Source organism: Acomys russatus, chromosome 29, assembly GCF_903995435.1.
Source record: "Acomys russatus chromosome 29, mAcoRus1.1, whole genome shotgun sequence".
In the NCBI taxonomy this organism is placed as follows: domain Eukaryota; kingdom Metazoa; phylum Chordata; class Mammalia; order Rodentia; family Muridae; genus Acomys; species Acomys russatus.
The window spans coordinates 47000352-47024888 of NC_067165.1; the positions used below are offsets into that span (position 1 = coordinate 47000352).

Below are 24537 nucleotides of genomic sequence, written 5' to 3' on the forward strand. Positions count from 1 at the left end.
TTTAACTTAGTTGTGTGCGTGGTGTGGTGGCATGTGAGCCACGGTGCAGGTGTGGAGACCAGAAGACAACCTGCGGGAGTCGGGGGTGCCCACAGCTGTGTACCCACTGAGCCGTCCTGTTGTTGGATGTCGCTCTTGTGTCCCCTGCAGATGGGCACAGGGTGAGCAGCTCAGTGCTGACTGTGTGTTGGGGTAGTGTCCCCTGGAGGTTGGATTGTTGGGAGTCTGGATATGGAGCCCGTCAGTGGTGTAGGTGAAGGGTAGAGTTGCAGACCCCAGGTAAGAGGCTGTGGAGGGCCAGAGCGTGGGACAGAGTGGCCGGGTGGGGTGGCACGCACCTGTAATCCCCGCACTCAGGAAGGCAGAGGCAGGCGGATCTCTGATTTGGAGAACAGCCTGGTCTACACTGAGTCCAGGACAGCCAAGTAAGTCTACATGGAGAAACTCTCTTTCAAAAGACTTAAAAAAAAAAAAAAAAAGTCTTTGGATTCTCAAAGGTTACTCAGCTCCTGTCATAAGAAGACCAGGAGGGGTGATTGCAGGGCCATGGATGTCCCAAGGTGTTGGCTTTGTTCCATCATCTTGTCAGTGGCTTTTGTTTCTGTACTTAGATGTCTACCAGATAGTAAGCTGACCACTTCATCTTCAGTCAGACTGCTCCCCTGGGCAGGAAAAGGATGTGGAGGAGCTTGAATTCTTTCTTCATCCCAGCACAGGGCCTGGCCAGCCCTAGAGCCTCCAGCTGGTTGTCACTAGAGCCCAATTGTGGCGTTGCCAGTGATGAGGAGGAAGAGCATGGCGTCAGATGAAGGTCAAGCGTAATAGCACCTGAGGGATAGAGGAGCAGTGGTGTCCCCACAACGGCCTGGGACCCCACAAGGCTTCTCCTGTGTGCTGGGGTCAGGGTGGGAGATAGATCATACCTGCTAGGATCAGATGGCACCAAGGTACTGATGAGACTTGGCAGACCTGTGGGTGGCAACGGGTGACCGCTCAGGGAGCAGGACAGACTGTAAACTGCCCCAGCTGAGCATCAGGGCCCTGTACCACAGGTGGGTGAGCCCAGTGCCGAGGTGAGGTCTTCATGGGCAGGCAGTGCGTGCATCCTTCAGGTATTTGATGTGAGTCAGGCACATGCAAACATGGAAGTATGAACCAGGGTGCTGGTGAGGTGGAAATCTGACATCCAGAAGGGCTGAGGCTGGATGCATAATCAGAGATAATGTCTGCAGTGAGCCTCAAAAAGGGGTGGGGTGAGTGGTTAAGAATACTTGTTGAAAAAAAAAAAAAAAGAATACTTGTTGAGCTGGGTGTGGTGGTGCACGCCTTTAATCCCAGCACTTGGGAGGCAGAAGCAGGCGGATCGCTGTGAGTTCGAGGCCATCCTGGTCTACAAAGCAAGTCCAGGACAGCCAAGGCTACACAGAAAAACCCTGTCTCGAAAAACCAAAAAAAAGAAAAAAGAAGAAAAAAAAAAGTACTTGTTGCAAGGCTGGAGAGATGACTCAGCAGTTTAAGAGCGCTGGCTGTTCTTCCAGAAGACCTGGTTTCACTTCCCAGCGCCCACATGGCAGCTCACGCTCAGGTGCACACACGCATCTTATGCAGAAGATTACAAAAGAATATAAGATGTTCAAAATTAGTAATACGGTTTCTTTTCTTAACATTTTAGCCTCTGCTTTCTTACTTTGCTGGAGACAGGCATGTTGGGGTCCCCATTCGTGCAGACCAGGACTGCTGCCTCCAACTGTGGCCCTCTGTCTGGGCAGTCGATTTGATCCATGTGGTCCGTCCTTAAGATTCACGCCTCACAAGTGGCCTCAGCATGTCATCATCAGCAAAATCCCCAACGCTGGAAGAGACAGCAGCTGTCTGCGAAGAAGAGCCAAAAGGAAAACCTCTGCTCACTTGGGCCTCGCTTTTTGGTCACCGGAGTGAGAAAATTGCCTTTACCAGAGGTGATGGCAGCCCAGAGGAGAGCCTGCTCACCGTTACCATCACAGAGACTACTGTCATCGAGTCGGACCTGGGCGTGTGGAGTTCACGGGCTCTCATCTACCTCACCCTCTGGTTCTTCTTTAGCTTCTGTACGCTGTTTCTCAACAAGTACATCCTGTCCCTGTTGGAGGGAGAACCCAGCATGTTAGGTAATGCGCATTCCTGGTGGCCCCAACGTTGTGTGGCCAGAGGCCACCGGGAGAGAGGGAGGGAGAGCTGAGCCTGATGTGCTTCTGGAATGAAGGTGGTGTTCAGTGCGCATGTGCAGGAGCCTTGTCCTCAGCCTGGCCGATGCCTCCCTCCACAGGTGCTGTGCAGATGTTGTCAACGACGTTAATTGGATGTGTTAAAATATTTGTTCCTTGCTGTTTATATCAACACAAACCCCGGCTCTCATACCCACCCAACTTCATCATGACCATGCTGTTTGTGGGCCTCATGAGGTAAAAATATGTTGATTGACTTAATTCTTTTATTTATTTATTTATACATAGATATAAAATTCCTTCCTAGTTACTAAGTGTGGAAACCCAATTGGAGGCCTTGGTGAATAGTGCTGTGTTCAGGGCACAGGGTACAATTACAGGGCCATCCAACTGTGGGACACCATCAATTAGATTTTAGGTTTGTGGCCTTTAATCTCACAAGCATTCTTTAGATTCTTTTATAAGGAGACCATTAAAAAAAATTCAATTGAGTATGATGGCGCACGCCTTTAATCCTAGACCGTGGGACACAGTGGCTGGTGGATCTCTGTGAATTCAGAATCAGTCTGGTCCAACAGTGAGTTCCAGGACAGCCAGAGCTACATAGTGAGACCCTGTCCCAAAAAAAAAAAAAAAAAAAAAAAAAGTGATTATGTAGTGGTGGGAGGGAAGGTGTTTGCTATTTTGAGTGCAGTGGTGTAGCCCTCACCTGGGGCGTGCCCTCCAGTCATGGCTGAGCAGCTAGAGTCTCTGTTCTCACGACTCTGTTTTCTTGTTCTGAGGTTTGCAACGGTGGTTTTGGGGCTGGTGAGCCTGAAGAACGTGGCGGTGTCCTTTGCCGAGACTGTGAAGAGCTCTGCTCCCATTTTCACTGTGATCATGTCCCGGATGATTCTTGGGGAGTACACGGGTAAGGACGCGCCTGCCCTCTTGCCGGGCTCCCCCCACCCCCTTCCGGCCTGCAGTGTCACTGACGTCCTGTTCGGCTTTCCAGAGCTTTTCAGGGCAGTGAACAGCGGCAGACCTCCAACCAAACAGTGCAGCCATCACTTGCTCTCACTTCTGGAAGTTTTCCTTGTGGCCACATGTGGTCCCCTGCAGTGCTCTGAGCAAATGCCTCATCGAGCCTGCTGGGTGCTAGGGCTGCCCTTGTGGGAGAGTCAGGGTCAGAGGAGGCTTGTGCTTCAGGCTCCCAGCTGGGTGGGGAGGGGAAGGGAGCTGGGAAGTGAACATCAGGCTTTCACCTCCAAGAGACACAGGCACCGCCCATATTCAGGGATGGGGCCGCTTTAGTAGACCGTCAGGTGACGTCCCCAGGGAGCTCTGTGATTCGTCTTTGTTTTTATTTTGGCAGAGTTGCTCTATGTAGCCCTCACTGTTCTGGAACTTGCTCTGTAGACCAGGCTGGGATTAGAGACTTGCACCACCACTGTTTTTGCCTCCATGTCTGGTGCCTGGTGCCCAAGTCTTTCCTGGAGCTGGATTTACAAAGGGTGTGAGTCGGCCTAGGGGCATAGTGAATTATCCCAGGTCCGCTGTGAGAGCAGCCAGTGCCCTGATCCACCATCTCCTCAGTGCCTGCCCCACATGGACCTTTAAAAATCAGCATATTTGGGCCTAGAAAGGTGGCTCAGTGGTTAAGAGCACTGGCTGCTCTTCTAGAGGACCCGTGTTTAGTTCTCAGGATCTGTTATTTGAGGCTCACAACTGCCTGCTGCTCCAGCTCCAGGAGCCCAGCACTCTCTTCTGGCTGTTGAGGCTACCTGCACACAAGTGACACACAGTCACATAGACACACACACACACACATCAGTAAAAACAACTCTTTAAAATAAAAATCAGTGGGCTGGAGAGATGGCACATAGCTTACGAGCACTGGCTGCTCTTCCAAAGGTCCTGAGTTCAGTTCCCAGCAGCCACAAGGGTCAAGACCAGTTCCTAAAAATCACAAGCAGCATGAAGCAAACGAACCGTGTCAAGTTACCCATATACAAGTGCTGTTTCAAGCCAGGCGCAATGGTGCACACCTGTGATCTCAGCACTCAGGATTTGGAGGCAGAGGTCAGCCAGGGCTGTTACACAGAGAAACCCTGTCTCAAAAAAAAAAAAAAAAAAAAAAAAGTTGGTAAAATTTATCAAAAAGGAATCTTGTTAGGGATGCATTGAAGAACGGTGGAAGTAACTAGTGTTTTGTTCCATTTTGTTTTTCAAGACAGTGTTGAGGAATGTTAATTCAGAACATGGCTGCTGTGGCAAGAGATCACATCCAAAGATCTAGGTCTGTGTGGTCTGGCTGGAATACAAACATGCCTTTAATCCAGGAGACAGGCAAACAGATCTGAGTTCAAGGCCAGCCTGGTATAGAGCAAATATCAGGTACAGAAAAGCTTAGGTCCTGGCCTTTAAATCCCAAGTGAAGGGAAAATTAGTTTGTAGAAGGAAGCACCCATGTTTAAAAGTGATGTTTTATTGAGTGGCAGAAAAGGTGACGAATCAGAGGATTGACAGAATAGGCAAAACCCAACTCATGAGAGGAGAGAGGAAAGGGAAGCTACTTAAGAGGCACTGTTACAGAGAGAGGAGGCAGTTTTTAACAGGACAGTAATAGAGAGATGGGTTGCAGAGAGAGAACTCCGGTGAAGACAGAATGAGCCAGAAAATGAGAGGAAACCATATTAGAGCAGATTGCTGAGTTAGTCTGAGGCCAAGCAGAGCAATTCCAGGCCCAGAGAGAAGCCAGATTAAATCAGTCACCTGGGAGAGGAGTTGGAGTCAGATCAGCTGAGTGGAACCAGAGCTCAGAAAGAGCAAGTAAGGCTGAGCTTATTAAGCAGTAAGTCTCAGAAGCTGAAAACATTCTAGGCCTAGGTTAGATTGTACACAGGCTAGAAGCTTCCAGGACTAGGCCTAGGTTAGCAGAAGGAGGCAGTGAGCCTCCCAGACAACAACTGAGCCAGGAGCATCAAAGTTACTTTTACAAGACAGGGTTTCTCTGTGCAGCCCTGGCTGTCCTGGACTTGCTTTGTAGACCAGGCTGGCCTCGACGCACAGAGATCCACCTGCCTCTGCCTCCCATGCTGGGATCACAGGCGTGCGGTGAGGTGCTAGGTTTTAAAGGGAGTCTGTGTTTACTGAAAGTAGTATCCTGGTTGTTTGTCACCATCTCCCCAAGAGGCATTTGACCATTGTGTGGTAGCTGAGAATCTCATTGACCTGACATGGAAGTCGACTCGGTGTTGCAGTTAATGTATCTGTATGGCCTAGGAAGCCAATAACTGATACAAATAACCAGCACAGCGAGACTGAAGTGTAGCTCAAAGCTGCAGAATCTAAACCGCTACTAATGTGCTAGGAAAGGAAAGGAAGCCACTCCGACCCCCACAGCCTACTACATCCCAAGCACTTGCCAGTCCGGTCCTCCTAGGGCAGCTCCTCTGCATCAGCTGTGCGCTCTCGCTCTCAACTGTCAGCTCCCGCTGCTCCTCCTCCCCCGGAAGCCCCGCCTTCCACGTCCTGTCCTTCTCCCCAGTGGCCCAGCATTCCTCCACACTCAGGGCACAGGGTGTTGGCTACACCATAGTTATCCAGAAGCAAAGTCAGGTAAGCTGGTGCGTGTCTAGATCTCTCTGGAATTTTATGCATATTGTCCACTGCTGCTCCCCAAAGCGAGCTCCAGGAACAGCGGAGAAGAGAGGCGGGTCCTGGGGAGGGAGAGTTGAGCAGGTGGTTAGGGGAAAGAAATGGTTGGAGTAACAGCTAGCTAGAGGAACCGGTTGTTGAGGAGAGGTTGAGGAATGGAGGAAAAAGAAATACTCAGACACTCAGGCATATGTGGTACAAGCTGACGGTCTTAAAGCCCAGGAGAACTTTTCTTCTGACTCTGTCTCTGTCTCTGTGTCATTTGATGTGTCTGTCTGTCCAAATAACTATCTTGCTTGCTGTTCCCCGTCTCTCGCTGTTCCCCGTCTCTCAGGCTGTTCCCCGTCTCTCTCTAACTTACTCTCTCATGTCTGCTACTTGTTTGCCCCTTTCTCTTTGGGCCAACCCCAGTACTTTATTGAAATGAAGTTCTTTTTTTTTTTTTTTTGGTACAGATTACATCTTTTTTTGTTGTTGTTGTTGTTACAATCACTAGGGCAATCAAAAATCAACAGAGTAACAAGGAAATACAAAAAGTTCTGTAACCTACAACAAAAATCAATCAATTTCAAGCAATGGTCAGCATGACCTGATCATTATCTTCTAAACACAGGAAAGTTTAATCATAAATTTTCCTGGGCTAAAGATAATGTGTTTACAAGATGGTCATAGCCGCATCGCTTGAGCTAGACATTCTGTAAAGAAAGAGCTTGGCCTGGGCTGGAGAGATGGCTCAGAGGTTAAGAGCACTGGCTGCTCTTCCAGAGGTCCTGAGTTCAATTCCCAGCAACCACATGGTGGCTCACAGCCATCTGTAAAGTGATCTAATGCCCTCTGCTGGCCTGCAGGTGTACATGCATGCTGAGCACGAGCACTGTATACGTAATAAATGAATAAATAAATCTTTAAAAAGTGGTCTTCAAAAAAAAAAGGAAAAAAAAAAAAAAAGTGGTCTTCAGGTTCACTGTCAAGGCATCTGTGGCTCGTTGGAGCTGGCGAGTGATGACTGGAAGACAAATGACCAAGAGTAAAAATAGCCCGAGTGCAAATGCACCGTTAACTAACACCAGATTGTATGAGGATGTAGAAAGATGGCTTTCCAACGCAGGGGAAAATTCAGTAGCCGCTTCCTCAAGAGAGGCAGAACCTAAGAGTGAACTTCCAGCATCAACTATCTTTCCATGAAGTAGATCAAGATTAGCTCCCAAGTCAGAAGGGTTCCAGAGTCCTTTGATGTGGCTCTGTATACGTGCCCCTTCTGATTCGTTATATTGTAATGGAGTTTTGCCACAAATCCATGTAAACACTGAATGGCATGGAACTGCTAGTCTAGCCTTGATGTTCTGAGCGTGGACTCTGCCCTGAAGTCCTCTATCAACGGCTTCCTGATAAAATAATGCCAGGGAGACATTCCTACATAACTGGTCTCCATAATAAGTGACGTGGCAGCAACAGCAAAGCTAGAGATAGTGGCTATCAGTGCTGAAATTCCTAAAACAAGAGAAGCCACAACTCTTGCTTGCTTTAAAGATAAAGCAGCTCTATGTAGTAGTAGCTCAGCTCCAGGGTTATTCAACCAAGACCCAGCGATGCTCATAGACAGCGTGACATAGGGACGTTGCTTCAGCGACATAAAGGCGTCCTGACCAGTTTCAGTGATGCAGCTAGTCAGAACACACCCCTTACCAGAAGTATGACAGATGCCTGCGTTCCTTTCTTTGAATGTAAAATTCCATCTGTTCAAAATGGGGAGGAAACACAAGCAGTGACTGGTTCTTTTGTCGTACCAGATGAGAGACACTTTTTCAGTAGCTGCAAAAAGACAAAATAAATTATCTTGCAAGAGCAGCTCTCTTTTTCCAATCATGGGGCACAATATTGGAGTCACCCGTCCTGGGGATTACCGTGATTGCACATTTTAGCTGGGAATAGCCACTGAAATGCATAATAGCACTTTTTTTTTTCTCAATTCATGCTTTTGGGCAAGATGTGGACTTGAAACTGACCAACCCCAAAGCTGTAAATCAGAATTATTAAAGGGAGTATACACCACAGCATTGGAGGGAAACCACATGAAAACCATTTTAGGTTTCTTTCCTATCTTGTCTTAGGCAAAGGACTTGGAGCCCGTTTAAAATGAGTATCATTGTAAACCTGAGGTAAATATAATTTAAGGAGCCATATATCTCTTGTTGTTATAATAGCAACCTGGACAATCATAGGAAGGAGAATCAACTACTGAAGTAGGTTCCTTCAACAGAAAACAATCTTGAGTTACCTCTCCAGCTGTAAAACAAATGGGCCACGAGGGAGCAAAGCCTTCAAAAGCAAAATTATTTGCTGACTGCTGAGTTAAATACGTGTTACTCTCTCCATCTAGCAGGTCAACATTGTCAGTAGTGACTTTAATGAGGTCATCGTCCCATGTCGCCACTTGTAGCATGGGAAGATCAGGTATATAGCCCCAGATCCCTGAGCATTGGCCACGGTGAGGCAGGAAAAACACACCTCTACTGCCAAAAGAGCAAGCATGCCTACACACAAATCCTGTGGGCTGCGGGAGGCCATTAGTAGAGACCAGGATTTGGGCTCCACTAGCCAAGGCCTTGAGCTGACCTCATGTAGGAACCAGACTGTCCTGTGTGGCTGCTGCAACTGGGATGTATTTGTGCTCCTCCCACTTTAACTGAGGAGATGGCGCGGCCAATGCATGGTCCGCAAACTGTTCCGCCGAGGAGGATGGAGCCATGTTAGCTGTGTGACGTGCTGTCTTTCTACTCTGGGTCTTGCTTCTTTTTTTCAATGGAAGCTTTGAGTTCTGTGACTGGTCGGATGAGCCAATCTCAGATCCATCTGTTGGGAAAACACAGGCTCCTCGCTCACTCATTAGACATCTGGTCCTTTCCGTTGTGAAGTTAACAAGTCTTTCCATTTAACTTTAGGTTTATCTTCATTTTGTTGTCCCCAGTGTCTTTCCATGGCACTTAAGCCATCTCCTGCCTTGTTTAAATAATTTAAAACAAAGATGGAATGTGCCAGAATATTAGCTGGGGGATAATAATGCAAATCACCATTTTTTTTTTTTTTTTTTTTTTTTTTTGGTTTTTCGAGACAGGGTTTCTCTGTGTAGCCTTGGCCATCCTGGACTCATTTTGTAGACCAGGCTGGCCTCGAACTCACAGCGATCCGCCTGCCTCTGCCTCCCGAGTGCTGGGATTAAAGGCGTGCGCCACGACGCCCGGCTCACAAATCACCATTTTTTTAAACTTCATTATTTGGGCTTTAAGAGTCTGGTGTGAAGCCAGATGTGGTGGCACACACCTTTAATCCCAGCACTGGGGAGGCAGAGGCAAGAAGCATCTGTGTGATTTTGAGGCCAGCCTGTCTCGAAAAACCAAAAAAAAAAAAAAAGAGTCTGCTGTGCCAGCTCCACAAGGGCTTGCCGCTGAGGATTATGAGGAATCCCTGTGGTACAAAGGTAGAGCAGGAATGAGCAACACCTTTGCTGGAATGAGCTGCGCATTTTCTGTCCTTAAATGTTTAGGCATTCCTAGAAAAGAGAAAGAACAGGTGTTGCCTATCATCCTTTAAGGCTCCTCCTCTGCGGGTGGGCATGGCCTTCTGTACCTGTGAATATGTATCCATACAAAAGTGTACAAGAGTTTCTTCCAAAGGAAGAAACATTTGCTACAAATCTCTAGCCCTTAAGCTTCGAGGGTTTACACCTAAATGTTGGGTTGGATGGTGAAGTGGACAGGCCTGACACTGCCTAACAACTTGTCCAGCTGCTTCTCTGGACAAATGAAACTGACGTCTCAATGCTTGTGGATTTTGATGGTGTGAAGCAGGAGAATTCTTGGCTTGCTCTGTGGGGGCAGGTACTGTGGGGCCTCATACTGTGGGGTGGGTACTGTGGGGCGGGTACTGTGGGGCGAGTACTGGCACAGTCGATCTACCCGCTTCGTCTGCCAAGCGATCCCTTCTCTCAGAGGTCCCGGAAGGGAAGAATGAGCTGGCAGATGGGTAATAAACTAGGGGAACTCTCTTGTCTGTACCAAAGTCTGAAGTTCAAGCAAGGGGACATTAACTCAAGTCACATCATAGTGACAGCGGTTTCAATAGCGCGATAAAATTGAGCAACATACTGAGAATCACTGTAAGCATTTAAAGGCCAAGGTGAAAACACAGAAAAAGCCATAATAGCAGCAATTTCAACCTTTTGAGCTGAAGTAAAAGAAGTTTGCTTTCGCACTGCTTGGCCTCTGTAACCACCACTGCCACACCTCAAGCTGAACCCTCAGTAAACACAGTGGCGGCACCAGAAATTGGTTGTTGAGAAAAATGTAGGGAAGATGACAGCCTTTAACTTAAGAAACTTCACCAAAGGATGACGAGGAAGATGAAACTATTTTTCCTGTGTAATTAAGAAATGCCAATTGCCAATTGCCAATCCTCTGACATATTTAAAAGCCAATCAAACTGTTCGTTATTATAAGGTACTGAGGTAAAAGTAAAGTCTGCTCCTAGTGTTTCTGAGCTGAACCAAGAACAGTGACTGTTACTTTTTATAACTGTAAAGGGCCTGTGTCATTGTTTTAAGTCCTGTATGTAAAACTGAAAAGGTACTTGATGTCATTTCCTTAGTTAATGTGGGTGGGAAAGGTGATTTGCATTGCATTGAATGGATTTTTAAATTAAACATTTATTTATTTGTTTAGTGTGTGCGTGCATGTGTGTGTGTGTGCGCACATCGGGGGTGGGAAGCCTACAGAGGCCAGAAGAAAGTGTTGGATTCCTTGTTATATGGATCACGGTGATAAGCCCCAGGTAAGTGCTGAGAATCCAGCGCACCCTCCGGAAGAGTAGCAAGCACTGCCAGTCGCTTAGCCATCTTCCCAGTCCCTGAATGAGTAATTTTATCTATTGCGTAGTGGGTTTTTTGTTGTTGTTTTGTTTTTCAAGACAGGGTTTCCTTTTGCAACCCTGCCTGTCCTGCAACTGGCTCCGGAGACTAGGCCGGCCTCAATCTCAGAGCTCTACATGTTTCTGTCTCCCGAACACCAAACGATTACGTGCGTGCACCATCACATATGGCTTGGTTTTTTGTTGTTGTTTTTTGTTTGTTTGTTTGTTTGTTTTCTTCCCAAAAAGGAATAAACTGGAGGAGCCAGCAGTGGGTAAAGAAGTTTGCTGCCAACCCTGAGTTCAGTCCCCAGGCCCTAAAGGTGGAAGGAGAAAGCTATCTCCCACAGTGTGTCCTCTAACCTACACGTACGTTCCGTGACCTGCGTGCAGCCACACTTACGCATGCTCCTGTCTTGTTCTTGTCAGGGCTGCTGGTCAACCTGTCCCTTATCCCAGTCATGGGAGGACTAGCGCTGTGCACCGCCACTGAAATCAGCTTCAATGTCCTGGGCTTCTCAGCTGCGCTGTCCACCAACATCATGGATTGGTGAGTCACGGCGCAAGGGGGTTGGCGGGGTAGGGCTACGTGAGAGTGCTGGCTGTCCTTCCTCTGAGGCCACAGATGTTCCTAGCCCAGTCCCACTGCTGTGACTCAGAGCGTGGCTCCACTGTCCTGTGTTTTCTAAGAAGCATGACAGTAAGCTCCAGATCAGGTACGTTTCCCCAGCCAATCTGTAGTGTGATGATGTGGGATCCTGATTCTTAGTATGCTAACTAGAGGTCAGAATAGTCGTGATGATGGCTGTGCTAACCAGGCTGGTGTGGTGGCGCATGTGCTTTAATCTCTGCAGAAGCAGAACGGCTGTGAGCTCCAGGCTGTCAGGAGATGGGTAGTGAGACTCTAAATAGCAGCACAAAACAAAACAGTGTGAAGCTGGGCGTGGGGGCACACGCCTTTAATCCCAGCATTCAAGAAGGCAGAGGCAGATGGATCTCTGTGAGTTCAAGGCCAGTGTGGTCTACAAAGTGAGTCCAGGACAGCCAAGGCTACACAGAGAGACCCTGTCTCGAAAAACGAACCAACGAAGTAAACAAAACAAAACCACAGTGAGGCTGTCTTTGACTTTCACTCATGCGCCATGACGATCAGACCTTCACGTATGCACCATGACGATCAGGTACACACATGCCTACACCTACGGATATGCACTCCGTGTGTGTTAAACTGTGGGCTAGACCTTGTAATTAATATGACAATTCTAACAAGCGTATCATTGGCTCATGAAAAATACAAGCTTAGCCCTGTATGTCACATAGTCAAGGTAAATAAAACCAAGGAGAAGCCAGACACCATCTCAAGGCTGCAACGCCTGGCTGCTGGGTCACTCTGTCTCTTCCGGGCTGAGTGACTATTTATGTCCTGGTGTTAGGGCTGCAAAGATGAGGAGGAAAAAGTTAACTCTCAGTCAGATGCCAGCCACGTGGAAAGATCCTGAGCAAAAAAGTGGGGTTGGTGTTAGTGTTCTGGTCACATGGTCAGCTGTAGGACAGATGTCACAGTCCAGCCTTGTCGCCTTTTATTCTTTTTACCCCTTTTGCTTTGTAGTCCAGGCCATCTTTCAACTGCCAATCCTCCTGCCTCAACCTCCTGAGTGTTGAGGTGACAGGTATTAGTCACTACAGTATATCTGACAGGTCACCTCCATCCATGCTGTCACTGAAGTTCACCCCAAAAACTCTTCTTTCAAACTACTCATCAGTTTAAGGTTTCCCCTATTTTTGTTTTTGAGATAGGGTCTCTCTGTTTAGCCCTGACTGTCTTGAAATTCATTATGTGGACCAGGCTGGTCTTGAACTCACAGAAATCCACCTGCTTCTGTCTCCTGAGTGCTAGAATTAAAGGCATGTCTGGCTTTCCCATTTTTGAGAGAAAGAAAACCACTACAAGTATATACAAGTTTGTTATTACTGTTACTGCTAAAGAAAAGAGCTGGCCTCGCAGTTCCTGAGTGGTGCATGTGAACAAAGCCGGTCCTCTACCTCAGTGAGGCCTGTCCTCTAGCCCTCTACCTCAGTGAGGTCTGTCCTCTAGCCCTCTACCTCACTGAGGCCTGTCCTCTAGTCCTCTACCTCAGTGAGGCCTGTCCTCTAGCCCTCTACCTCAGTGAGGTCTGTCCTCTAGCCCTCTACCTCAGTGAGGCCTGTCCTCTAGCCCTCTACCTCACTGAGGCCTGTCCTCTAGTCCTCTACCTCAGTGAGGCCTGTCCTCTAGCCCTCTACCTCAGTGAGGTCTGTCCTCTAGCCCTCTACCTCAGTGAGGCCTGTCCTCTAGCCCTCTACCTCACTGAGGCCTGTCCTCTAGTCCCCTACCTCAGTGAGGCCTGTCCTCTAGTCCCCTACCTCAGTGAGGCCTGTCCTCTAGTCCCCTACCTCAGTGAGGCCTGTCCTCTAGCCCTCTACCTCAGTGAGGCCTGTCCTCTAGTCCCCTACCTCAGTGAGGCCTGTCCTCTAGCCCTCTACCTCACTGAGGCCTGTCCTCTAGTCCCCTACCTCAGTGAGGCCTGTCCTCTAGTCCCCTACCTCAGTGAGGCCTGTCCTCTAGTCCCCTACCTCAGTGAGGCCTGTCCTCTAGCCCTCTACCTCAGTGAGGCCTGTCCTCTAGTCCCCTACCTCAGTGAGGCCTGTCCTCTAGTCCTCTACCTCAGTGAGGCCTGTCCTCTAGTCCTCTACCTCAGTGAGGCCTGTCCTCTAGTCCTCTACCTCAGTGAGGCCTGTCCTCTAGTCCCCTACCTCAGTGAGGCCTGTCCTCTAGTCCCCTACCTCAGTGAGGCCTGTCCTCTAGTCCTCTACCTCAGTGAGGCCTGTCCTCTAGTCCCCTACCTCAGTGAGGCCTGTCCTCTAGTCCCCTACCTCACTGAGGCCTGTCCTCTAGTCCCCTACCTCAGTGAGGCCTATCCTCTAGTCCCCTACCTCAGTGAGGCCTGTCCTCTAGTCCCCTACCTCAGTGAGGCCTGTCCTCTAGTCCTCTACCTCAGTGAGGCCTGTCCTCTAGTCCTCTACCTCAGTGAGGCCTGTCCTCTAGTCCCCTACCTCAGTGAGGCCTGTCCTCTAGTCCCCTACCTCAGTGAGGCCTGTCCTCTAGTCCTCTACCTCAGTGAGGCCTGTCCTCTAGTCCTCTACCTCAGTGAGGCCTGTCCTCTAGTCCCCTACCTCAGTGAGGCCTGTCCTCTAGTCCCCTACCTCAGTGAGGCCTGTCCTCTAGTCCCCTACTCAGTGAGGCCTGTCCTCTAGTCCCCTACCTCAGTGAGGCCTGTCCTCTAGTCCCCTGCCTCAGTGAGGCCTGTCCTCTAGCCTGCACCCCGGAGCATCTTAGGAGCCTATCAGGCTTACGCCACACAGAACCTTGTTTAAGAAGCTTCCTCACTAGGCATTTTCTACAGCGCGCCTTCCGTGACTTCCTCTTGATCGCACGCACGCACGCGCGCCAATCTGCAGGGACATGGATCTTTACCTGTCCCGAACATCTGCAGATGCTCTTGATTGCTACTGTTCTGTTGCCTGAGACGGCGTCCTGGTCACTATTCTGTCAGTGAGGGTGGGTACCACCTTTTCCTACACTAAATTAGACCCTCTCCAGTGAGAGGCTAGGCAGCAGGGTCCCGCTGTCTCTGAGGTCGCTGTTGTTACTTGTTTTTTGTTTTGTTTTTTGTTGTTGTTGTTCTTGGGGTTTTGTTTTGTTTTGTTTTTTGTTTTTGAGACAGCTATCCTGGACTCTCTTTGTAGACCAGGCTAGCTTGGAACTCAGAGATTTGCCTGTCTCTGGCCACAAAGTGCTGGAATTAAAGGCATGCGCCACCACATGGGTCTGAGGTCACTTGTGAAGCCAGAATTGTTTTATATTCTCAGTGGCTATTTGTGTGTTTTCCCTGTGGTGTGTCTGCTCTGGCTTAAACACCTGTGATTTTCCACTGGGGTTTTTGTGTGCATGAATAGTTTTATTCAGTCGTAGATGTACCATGGGGCCCTTGTTAGCCCAGAATCTACAGCTGCACCTTGGGAATTATGGGAAATGGTTTATAAGCACTTCATTTCAAAGGAGTTATTTTGGTTTTTTTGTTTCCTTGCTTACTTTGCTTATTTTGATTGGTTTTAGATTTTGTTTGTTTGTTTGTTTGAGACAGGGTCTCTCTATTCATCCCTGCCTGTCCTGAAACGTACTGTATAGATCAGGCTGTTTTTGAATCCACAGAAACCTTCCTTCCTCTGCCTCCTGGCTGTCCTGGACTCACTTGTAGACCAGGCTGGCCTCGAACTCACAGAGATCCACCTGCCTCTGCCTCCCGAGTGCTGGGATTAAAGGCAGAAGCTACCATGCCTGGTCCTTGTTGGATTTTTCAAAGTGTGTAGAGCAAGACCATTCTGGTCCTGTGAGGTCTGAGATGGCACATCATTCAGGCTCTGTGTTTTCTACTTACTTGTCTGTAGGGACAGTAGGCACAGTTGTCCTTTCAGTGAGATGGTGCCTGGGCACGCCTGGTACAGGACTGGCCTCAGGCAAGTAAGTGCCAGTGGCTGTTGAGCTTTGCAGCCATTGTCATTGTCCCTGTATTCAGTAACTGATGAAAATGTTTAACATCTTTTCTTTGTTCTAGTTTGCAGAATGTTTTTTCGAAAAAACTTCTCAGTGGGGACAAATACAGGTTCTCGTAAGTATCTCCAGGAGGAAGATTTGTAGTTTCTATTTCTGGCAGTGGTGGTGGCGGCAGTGGTGGTGGCAGTGGTGGGGGCGGTGGTGGTGGTGGTGGTGGCAGTGGTGGTGGCAGTGATGGGATTGTGGAGGGTCGGGACAACATCTCTATGTGGTCCTGGCTGTCCTTGACCTCACTGTGTAGACCAGGCTGGCCTTGAACTCACAAAGATCCTCCTACCTCTGCTCCCCAAGTGCTGGGATCAAAGCTATGTATTCCTAGCAGGACTTTTGATTATTGTACCAGCCCTCGATGACCCTGGGAGCCTGAACTCACTTGGTCTGTGTGGCTTTGACAGTTCTTTGTGGAAAACTGAGGGAAAACCACCCGTTTTCCAGCTTACTCCTCAGACCCCCAAACAGCCAGCTCAGTTTATGGTGACCCTTTTACCCTCCTCGAGCGCCAAGGGCATCTGTGTCCCTGTGGGAGACACATTTCCAGACTGCTGATTCCTTAGCGTTTTCTTTGCTGGAAATACCAGGTAGAAGCCTAGACCCAGGCATGGGAAGGATCAAGTGTCTTCTGTCGCTTCAGGGCCCCGGAGCTGCAGTTCTACACCAGCGCTGCTGCTGTGGCCTTGCTGATCCCTGCCTGGACCTTCTTCATGGTGGGTCTCCAGCCTCTGACAGTTCAGGAGAAGAAGGGTGGGTGGCTAGTTCATCGTTTTCCTAAGGGTTTTTAGACTTTGTTAATTTATCTTTTATAGTGGAAATGGTATGTGCCCACTATAGAAAAGTCAATAGAGCTGGGCGGTGGTGGTGTAGGCCTTTAATCCCAGCACTTGGGAGACAAAGGCAGGTGGATCTCTGACTTTGAGGCCAGCCTGGTCTACAGAGTAAGTTTCAGAACAGCCAGGGCTACACAGAGAGACCCTGTCTCAAAAAACCAAAAAATAAATAATAGTCAGTAGAGTTTTCTGTTGTTTTGAGGCGGGACAAGGTCTCATTATGTCCTCTGGTTGGCCTGAAACTTGCTGTGTAGACCAGGCTGGCCTCAGACTTACAGAGATATGCTTGCTTCAGCCTCTTGAGGGCAAATATGTCCCCACACCCACCTAAGTCAACCAAACTGAGATGATTCCTCACCCTCAGCCTCTTCCCTAAATTGCTACCTAGCAAGCTTGTAGGCACAGATACCCTCATCACACATTTCCTGGAGTCCCTCAGTTTATGGAAGTGTGTGTCTGTGTGTGTAAACTGTTTACCCTAAAACATATTGCACTGGGAAGTCTATAGTGATCATGCTGTGAGACATGGCTTTACCTTGCCCCACAGTTCCACACATGGTAAAGGTATTTCTCACATCTACATCCTTGGTAATGGGCTGTGTTTAGAATGTAGTCTTGGGGCTGGAATGGTTGGTTGAAGCATTTACCTCCCCACTGGTGGTACACAGGAGCTTCAGCTTCCTTTGTGCACTGTGCCAGCCCATGGGAAGGTCCTGATGAGTGTGCTGCAGTGCTGTCTAGCAAGGAGCCATGCAGAGCTCTCGGTGTCACTGCGTTCAGTCCCTGGCACCAGTGATAGCATACCTTCTCAGCCATGATGTCGTCCCCGGCACCAGTGATCATAGCATACCTTTTCAGCTGCGATGGCGACAGGGAGACACAAGCTGCAAGTGTCCTTTTGTTTTGGTCATAGGATGTTCCTGTGATCGGTAGGAGCGGGAAGAGCTTCAGCTACAGCCAGGACATCGTGCTGCTGCTGCTGATGGATGGCGCCTTGTTTCACCTTCAGAGTGTCACTGCGTACGCTCTCATGGGGAAGATCTCCCCAGTGACTTTCAGGTGAATGAACTTTGAGATTCCCTTCTGTAGCGGTAAATGGTGGCACATTGTGAGTCATGGGATATTTTGTGCCATCACTATGTGAAATAGATTGGCAGGGGACTTTTCCCTAGACATCCATGTTGCAGACATTTTTCTGAGATTCTTTGGATGTTTTCTATCTAGAGCAGAGCTGTCAGAGATCATCAGGATGATGGGTGTTCTGTTTGTGTTGGTCCAGATAGGAGCTGGTGCCCACATGCCATTCCCGAGCTCCTCATGTGGAAGTGCAGAGACAAAACAGTTTGTATTGTGTCCTGTTTTTGTTTTTTTTTCGACACAGGGTTTGTCTGTGTAGCCGTGGCTGTCCTGGACACGCCCTTTGTAGACCAGGCTGGCTTCGAACTCACAGAGATCCACCTGCCTCTGCCTCCCAGGTGCTGGGATCACAGGCGTGTGCCACTGTGCCCTGCTGAAATGTCATTTTTTTCAATGTTGTCGATTCTTCAAAAAGAAATAAGGGCGAAAGAGATCATTTAGTGGTTAAGAGCACTGGCTGCTCTTCCAGAGGACCCAGGTTCAATTCCCAGCACCTATATGACAACTTATATCTGTCTGTAGCTCCAGTTCCAGGAGATCTGACACCCTCACACAGACATAAATACAGGCAAAACACCAATTCACATAAACTAAAAATAAATAAGTCAAACCGGGCGTGGTGGTGCATGCCTTTAGTCCTCCCACTTAGGGAGGCAGAGGCAGGCGGATCTCTGTGAATTCGAGGCCAGCTTGGTCTACAAAGTAAGTCCAGGACGGCTAAGGCTACAGAGAAACCCTGTCTTAAAAAACCAAAACCAAAAAAAAAAAAAAAAAAAAAAAAACCAACCAAACAAAAAATTTATATCTTAAAAAGCCTCATGCCAGGCATGGTGGTACACAGTGTTAATCCTAGCAATTGAAGGTAGGCAGAGGCAGGGGGATCTCTGAGTTTGAGCCCTACCTAGTCTACAAATCGAATTCCATGATAGCCAGGGCTATACAGAGAAATGGCTGCTTCAAAAATGAAATAAATAAAACAAGTAAATAAAATCTAAAACAAAAATGTAAAAGTAAAAGCAGAAAATCTTCATTACAAAACGTTTTTGTTTTATTTCTGTTGGGAAACTAACAGATAATTACAGTGGCCCCTTAGTATCTGAGAGAAGCTGGTCCCAGGACTGTCAACTAATACTAAGATTTTGTTTTGTTTTTTGAGACAGGGTCTCTCTGTGTAGGCCTGGCTGTCCTGGACTCCCTTTGTAGACCAGGCAGACCTCGAACTCATAGTGATCCGCCTGCCTCTGCCTCTTGAGTGCTGGGAATGAAGGCGTGCATCACCATGCCCGGTACTAGTTTTTCATTTTGAAATTGTCTTCTATATAGCCTAGGCTGGTCTGGAACCAACTGTATCACCAAGGAAATCTTAAACTCCTTAATCCCTGTGCCCCCATCTCCCAAGTGCTGGGACCACAGACATATACTGCCATATCTGATTCAAAATCCACAGATCTGAAATTCCTTAGATAAAAAGGCAAGGAATTCACATAGAAAGTATATTCATCCTTTATTTAAATCATCTATAGACTACTGAGACTCTGAGACTAACAAAATGCTGTGTAAATCCTATAAGTAACTGTTGTACTGTGTTTTTGGGAAGTAATGACAAGGGAAAAAAGTCTATACACATTTAATGTAACCTCAGTTTTTTCCCCCCAGATATTTCTGTCTGTAGTTGATTTACTCCAGAACTCATAGACAGTTCAAAAGAGCAGAAAAGTATGAAAATTAAGTTATCCATAATCTCAGCCCAGCAGAACGAAAGTCCAGGCATTTTAATGTATTTCTTTTTCTCTTTTTCGGTTTTCCTAGACAGGGTCTCTCTGTGTAGCCTTGGCTGTCCTGGACTCGCTTTGTAGACCAGGCTGGCCTCGAACTCAAAGTGATCCATCTGCCTCTGCCTCCTGAGTGCTGGGATTACAGGTGTGCGCCACCACACCTGGCTTTTTTTTTTTTTTTTAATGTATTTTATATTAGCTGTTTCTGTTGTGTCCTGATGTATGCATCAGACCAGTTTCACTTAACAAATTATAGCCTCTTAGAGTTGTTTATTTCCTCAGGTCTGTAAAGACCTTGACAGTATGTGTGGTGTGGTGTGGTGTGGTCTCGTTCTGTTGTAGAAAGTAAGCTGAAATATTTAGGGTCAAAATATCACAGTGTGGCTGGAAGTAGCGCCATAGTAGTTAGAGGCAAGACAAGGGAATCCATGGTGCCAACTCTCCCTCTCCATAGCCCAAAGCACGCACGCACACCCATGCACATGCACACACATACACACACCGTACTATCTCCACTTTAAAATATTTCAGTCTAGAGACTGGAAGATGGCTCAGTGGTTACTGCTCCTGAAGAGGGCCAGGGCTCAGTTCTGAATAACTACATGGCCGGTTACAATCGTGTGTTACTCCTCCAGTTCCAGGGGATCTAACACCTCTTCTGACCCATGTGGGCTCCTGCACACACATGCGTATGCATACAGTCAGGTTCGTACACGTAAACATTTTTGTTCAAATAAATAATGATACGGGCTTTGTAGCACATTTAAGTAATTCCAGCATTTAGGAGGCGAATGCAGGAGGACCCTGCAAGTGCAGAAGCAAGGTCTTGTCTCAAACTTAGATAAAGCCCTGGAGAGATAGCTTAGCCGCTAAGTTGTTTCAATAATTTGTATCAGTTGGGCCTAAAAAGCCAATAACTGACACAGAGTCTGAAACGTACTTTAAAGCTGTTAGCACTACGTGCCCGCAGAATCTAAACTGATACAAATCTACTCGTGAACTAAACAAACTACTCTGACCCTCATAACATACATATACCCCAAGCTCTTCACTCTGACCCTTGGGCTATTTCTCTCCCTGTGCCCCATCTTCTCCTTTCAGCTGTCAGTCTTCCCCGGCCACTCTCCAGGAAGTCCTGCCGCCCTCTACTTTCTTTCCTTCTGCCCAGCTGATGGGTAAACAGTGCTTTATTGACAGTTGTCAGATCCACTCAAGACATTCCTCCACAATCCCCCTTTTTAGTCTAATAATAAAAAAAACCTTTTACACATACATTTATGTCATGACACCAATATTACAATATACATGCACAAGAACCACAAAACAATCGCTGTATTTATGTTATAATGTTTCGCTGTCTTCAACCCCATCAGAGATTTGAGAAGGAAAAAAATTAATTAGCTGGGGGCTGGAGAGATGGCTCAGAGGTTAAGAGCACTGGCTGCTCTTCCAAATGGTCCTGAGTTCAATTCCCAGCAACCACATGGTGGCTCACAACCATCTATAATGTGTTCTGATGCCCTCTTCTGGCGGGCAGGTGTATATGCAGGCAGAGCACTGTATACTTAATAATAAATAAATAAATCTTTTTTAAAAAATTAATTAGCTGAGTAAATAGGAAGTGCAGGTTAGCAGCTTCCAAAATGAAAAAAAAAAAGAAAAGACAGACACTTTACTGCCTGAACAGTGACTAAAAACTCTTTAACACATTGGAGCATCATCTTCAGCCTTCTGGCCCAATATCTCTGACAGGCATATTTGTGAAGCAGGGATTGTTGAGGACTTGCCTAACCTGTGTTGGCAGAGTTTGGCCTTCAACTCCACCTTCTCTCAACTGTCGATCTTTGCTCCATCCCCTCTCCAGGAAGTCCCGCCTTTCACTTCCTGTCCTTCTGCCCAGCTGATTGGCCAAACAGCGCTTTATTGACAGTTGTTACATCCACTCAAGACACTCCTCCATAGTTAATAACTCCGTTGCCAACTCAGATGCCCTTCTCCGACTTCTGTGAGCACCGAGCATAGCATGCATGTGGGACACATACAGACGTGCAGGAGAACTCACACACAAAAGTGAAATGGTAGTGAGATTTTTGGGTTCTTTGAAAACCCAGTTTTTTGTTGGGACTATTGGTTTTGTTTTTGTCGTGTTTTTGAGTCAGGGTTTCTCTGTGTAGCCTTGGGCTATCTAGACTCACTTTGTAGACTAGACTGGCCTAGAACTCACAGCCTGTCTCTGCCTCTCGAGTGCTGGGATTAAAGGTGTGTGCTACCACACCAGCTTCAGAATGGAGTTTTCTTTGCTTTTTGTTTTGTTTTTTTGACAGAGTTTCTATGTGTAGCCCTGGCTGTCATAGACTTGCTTTGTAGACCAGGCTGGCCTCAAACTTAACAGCAATCCACCTGCCTCTGCCTCCCAGGTGCTGGGGTTAAAGGCTTGTGCCACCACTGCCTGGCTTTTCCTTTTTTTCTTTTCCTTCCTTCCTTCCTTTCTAATCCCAGAACTCGGGAGGCAGAGGCAGGCAGATCTCTGTGAGTTCAAGGCCGGCCTGGTCTACAAAGTGAGTCCAGGACAGCCAAGGCTACACAGAGAAACCCTGTCTCGAAAACAAAAGAATGTGTAGCTGTTAGAACTGCCTGACCCTGTGACCTTCACTGTTGGTTGCCTCTTGGATTTCTAGGAATAGGATAGATATATAAACAAAACAAACAAAAAACCAAAACCCACAAAAAAAAACAAAAACAAAGCAGCTGAGCCTGGGAGTGAGGCCGCCAGTTAGCAGAAGGCAGGCAGTTGGGGGAGTGGCTGGGAGAAACTTTTGAAGGCGCTGGGCTAGAAACTGTGAGGAAGGCTGGCAGGGAGTTATAAGAACTGGCTACTACTGAGCCAGGCGGTGGTGGTGCATGCCTTTAATCCCAGCACTTGGGAGGCAGAGGCCAGCCTGGTCTACAAAGGGAGTCCAGGACAGCCAAGGCTACACACAGAAACCCTGTGTCTGGGGTGTAGGGGGGGGCCTGGGAGGAGGGGAGAAGTGGCTACTGTTCTAAAAGAGCTAGCCATTTTACAGGTGTTTGGTCTGGCATGTATGTGTGCACTTCATATGCACGCCTGCTGCCCATGGAGGCCGGAAGAGGGCGTTGGAATTCCCTGGAACTGGAATTAGAGACAGTTTTGAGCCACCGTCTGGGTGCTATGAACCAAACTCGGTTCCTCTGGAAGATCAGCCACTGCTCTTACCCAACGAGGCATTTCTTCTACCCTTGGTTTGAGATTTTGTATTTAAAAAATAAACGTGAGAAGTAAATGAACTAAGCTGCAGGCAAACCCTAATGTTCCCAACCTCCCCCACGTTCCCTGGATGGCCAGCACAGTGGTCCTGCATTGTATAACATTTGCCAGTCACTGCCAGCAGCGGGCTGTACTCTGTTTGGGTGTGAACGCGGAGTCTGACTGTTCTCTCTACTCTATCACTGTAGTGTTGCCAGCACCGTGAAGCACGCCTTGTCTATCTGGCTCAGCATCATCGTTTTCGGCAACAAAATCACCAGCCTGTCTGCTGTTGGCACCATCCTTGTCACAGTGGGCGTCTTGCTCTACAACAAGGCCAGGCAGTATCAGCAGGAGACCATGCAGAGTCTGGTCACAGCCACTAGCCAAGGCCAGGAGGGTGACACAGAGCCGTTGGTTCCTCAGGACCCGAGGCAGCACCACTGAGCTCCTCCTGATGCTGTTCGCTGGATCCCAGCCTGGACTGTCTCCTGTGCTGTGTGCTGCCCCTCTCCTGCTCCCCACTGGACATCAGATGGGGAGTTTGGGAATCGGCTTCTACCTGACTGAGGAGGCAGGAGGAATCGAATGACCCACAGCTCCCCTGGCGTTACTACCCAGGCTGCGGTTGGGCCAGTGCCTCCGTGGGGCCCAGTGTGGAGTAGGCACAGGTTCTAGCACCAGCATGAGCTGCTCTCTGCTTGATGCCACCCAGGAGACCTCACGCTTTGTATGCCCATGGCCGCCACAGGCACTGAAGCATCCTGGTTCTTAATCTCTGAAACAGAAGCTCCGGATGCTAATGACTCTAAGATGGAGCCACAAACCCTGAGAAACCAGAGTGGCAGACGGAACAGAGACAAGTGTCTCCTGCCACAGAGGGACAGTGTTAATGTGAAGGGGCCTCTGTCTCCCCTTGTTGGCCGGTGCCAGTCTGAGATACCCTGCTCCAGGGTTGCTGTCCTGTGTTTCTGTTACTTATTTGGTGATTGCCCGACTCTGGGGAGTTGGGGAAAGTGCTAACTGGTGCCCTGGAGTTCTCTACCATCTTGGCTGTTCTGCCAAGACTCCCTTAGGATGGATGAGAGGGAAGTTTAGCAGAGTTCACAGGCTATGCTGCAGTTAGCGGCACGCTGCTTTTTAACCATAGCAGGCACCTGTGGATGCTTCTGGAGTGCCTGCATGTAAGGTGCTTCAGAGTCTACACACAGCTGGCTCTCCCAGGGATCATATGAGGCACGTCCTGAGCCACCAGGTGCCCAGAGCCTGCATCTCCTCACCAGTGGTGGGGAGGACAACAGTGGGGCCTTGGGCACAAGATGCTAGCTCTACCCTACTCATTTTGTGGGTTGTGTGTGGGGTGCATTCCGTAGCTAGCCAGTCTTTAAGACTCTCCATTAACTCTGAGGCCTGTGAGCTGCAGCCGTTGGCACTTCCTGCTCCATGCCTCACTTCTGCCTGCTGTGTACGTGTTCAGTGCCCATGACGTGTCACTGGTTCCCAAGTTGGTTTCTTACCTAGAAAACATGAAAACAGCCCCTTGAAGAGATAGACTGAGATGAAAAAGAGCAATAATTACGTTTAAGTTTTACTTGAAAAAGTCATCTGCCAAAATGGATCAAAAGGAGGCCTTTTAATCTACAAGCCACCGTTTAAAAGAAGCTGACCTGTGCTGAACAGAGGCTAGGTGTGTCTATATACAGTCACGTCCACTGTGAAGATGGTCTCTCATTTGACGTTGCCCGGGTTTTTTGTTCCTTCCTCTTTTGGAGGGTAGATGGTGGGTGCTGGGTTAATCTGTGCAGTAGGCGTGTCTCCTCAAGATCTGCCTGTGGAGCTGCTGATACACACAGGAGAGCACATGCTTACGGAGTTGGTGGGAGGTCCCTGGCCTTCCCACAGAGCTTTTCTGGGGATGCTCAGAGCCTCAAATGCCTGCCTTCTTACTGTTCTTTGGAAATGGCCCCTTGTGGTGACACCTGTCCCCCACTTCAACCTCACAGCTTGTTTTGATCTTCTAGGCTTGTGGATTAGAAACAGAACAGAATCTCTGAAAGTGCTCTCCCGCAGGTGGGAGGATGGTGGGATCTGTGCTAAAGCCAGCACCATGACCCCGCCCAGCCCTACGTCCCTTAAG

General features: G+C 48.3%; 1 protein-coding gene across 1 annotated transcript; it reads left to right on the forward strand.

Moving 5' to 3' along the window:
* The first annotated feature begins 1641 nt into the window (after positions 1–1641).
* Positions 1642–22945, forward strand: Slc35e2b (solute carrier family 35 member E2B). Its single transcript, XM_051171423.1, has 8 exons — positions 1642–2147; positions 2306–2441; positions 2987–3114; positions 11175–11295; positions 15401–15454; positions 16031–16103; positions 17137–17282; positions 22610–22945. The coding sequence occupies exons 1-8, from the start codon at positions 1826–1828 to the stop codon at positions 22845–22847; spliced, it is 1218 nt and encodes a 405-aa protein (XP_051027380.1). The 5' UTR covers positions 1642–1825; the 3' UTR covers positions 22848–22945.
* The last annotated feature ends 1592 nt before the right edge of the window (positions 22946–24537 follow it).

Excerpts from the sequence above, each read along its gene's own strand:
- Slc35e2b (XM_051171423.1), top strand. The coding sequence starts at position 1,826 with ATGTCATCATCAGCAAAATCCCCAACGCTGGAAGAGACAGCAGCTGTC. Across the intron at positions 3,115-11,174 it reads GATTCTTGGGGAGTACACGG|GGCTGCTGGTCAACCTGTCC; the intron begins GTAAGGACGCGC and ends TGTTCTTGTCAG. Across the intron at positions 11,296-15,400 it reads TCCACCAACATCATGGATTG|TTTGCAGAATGTTTTTTCGA; the intron begins GTGAGTCACGGC and ends TCTTTGTTCTAG.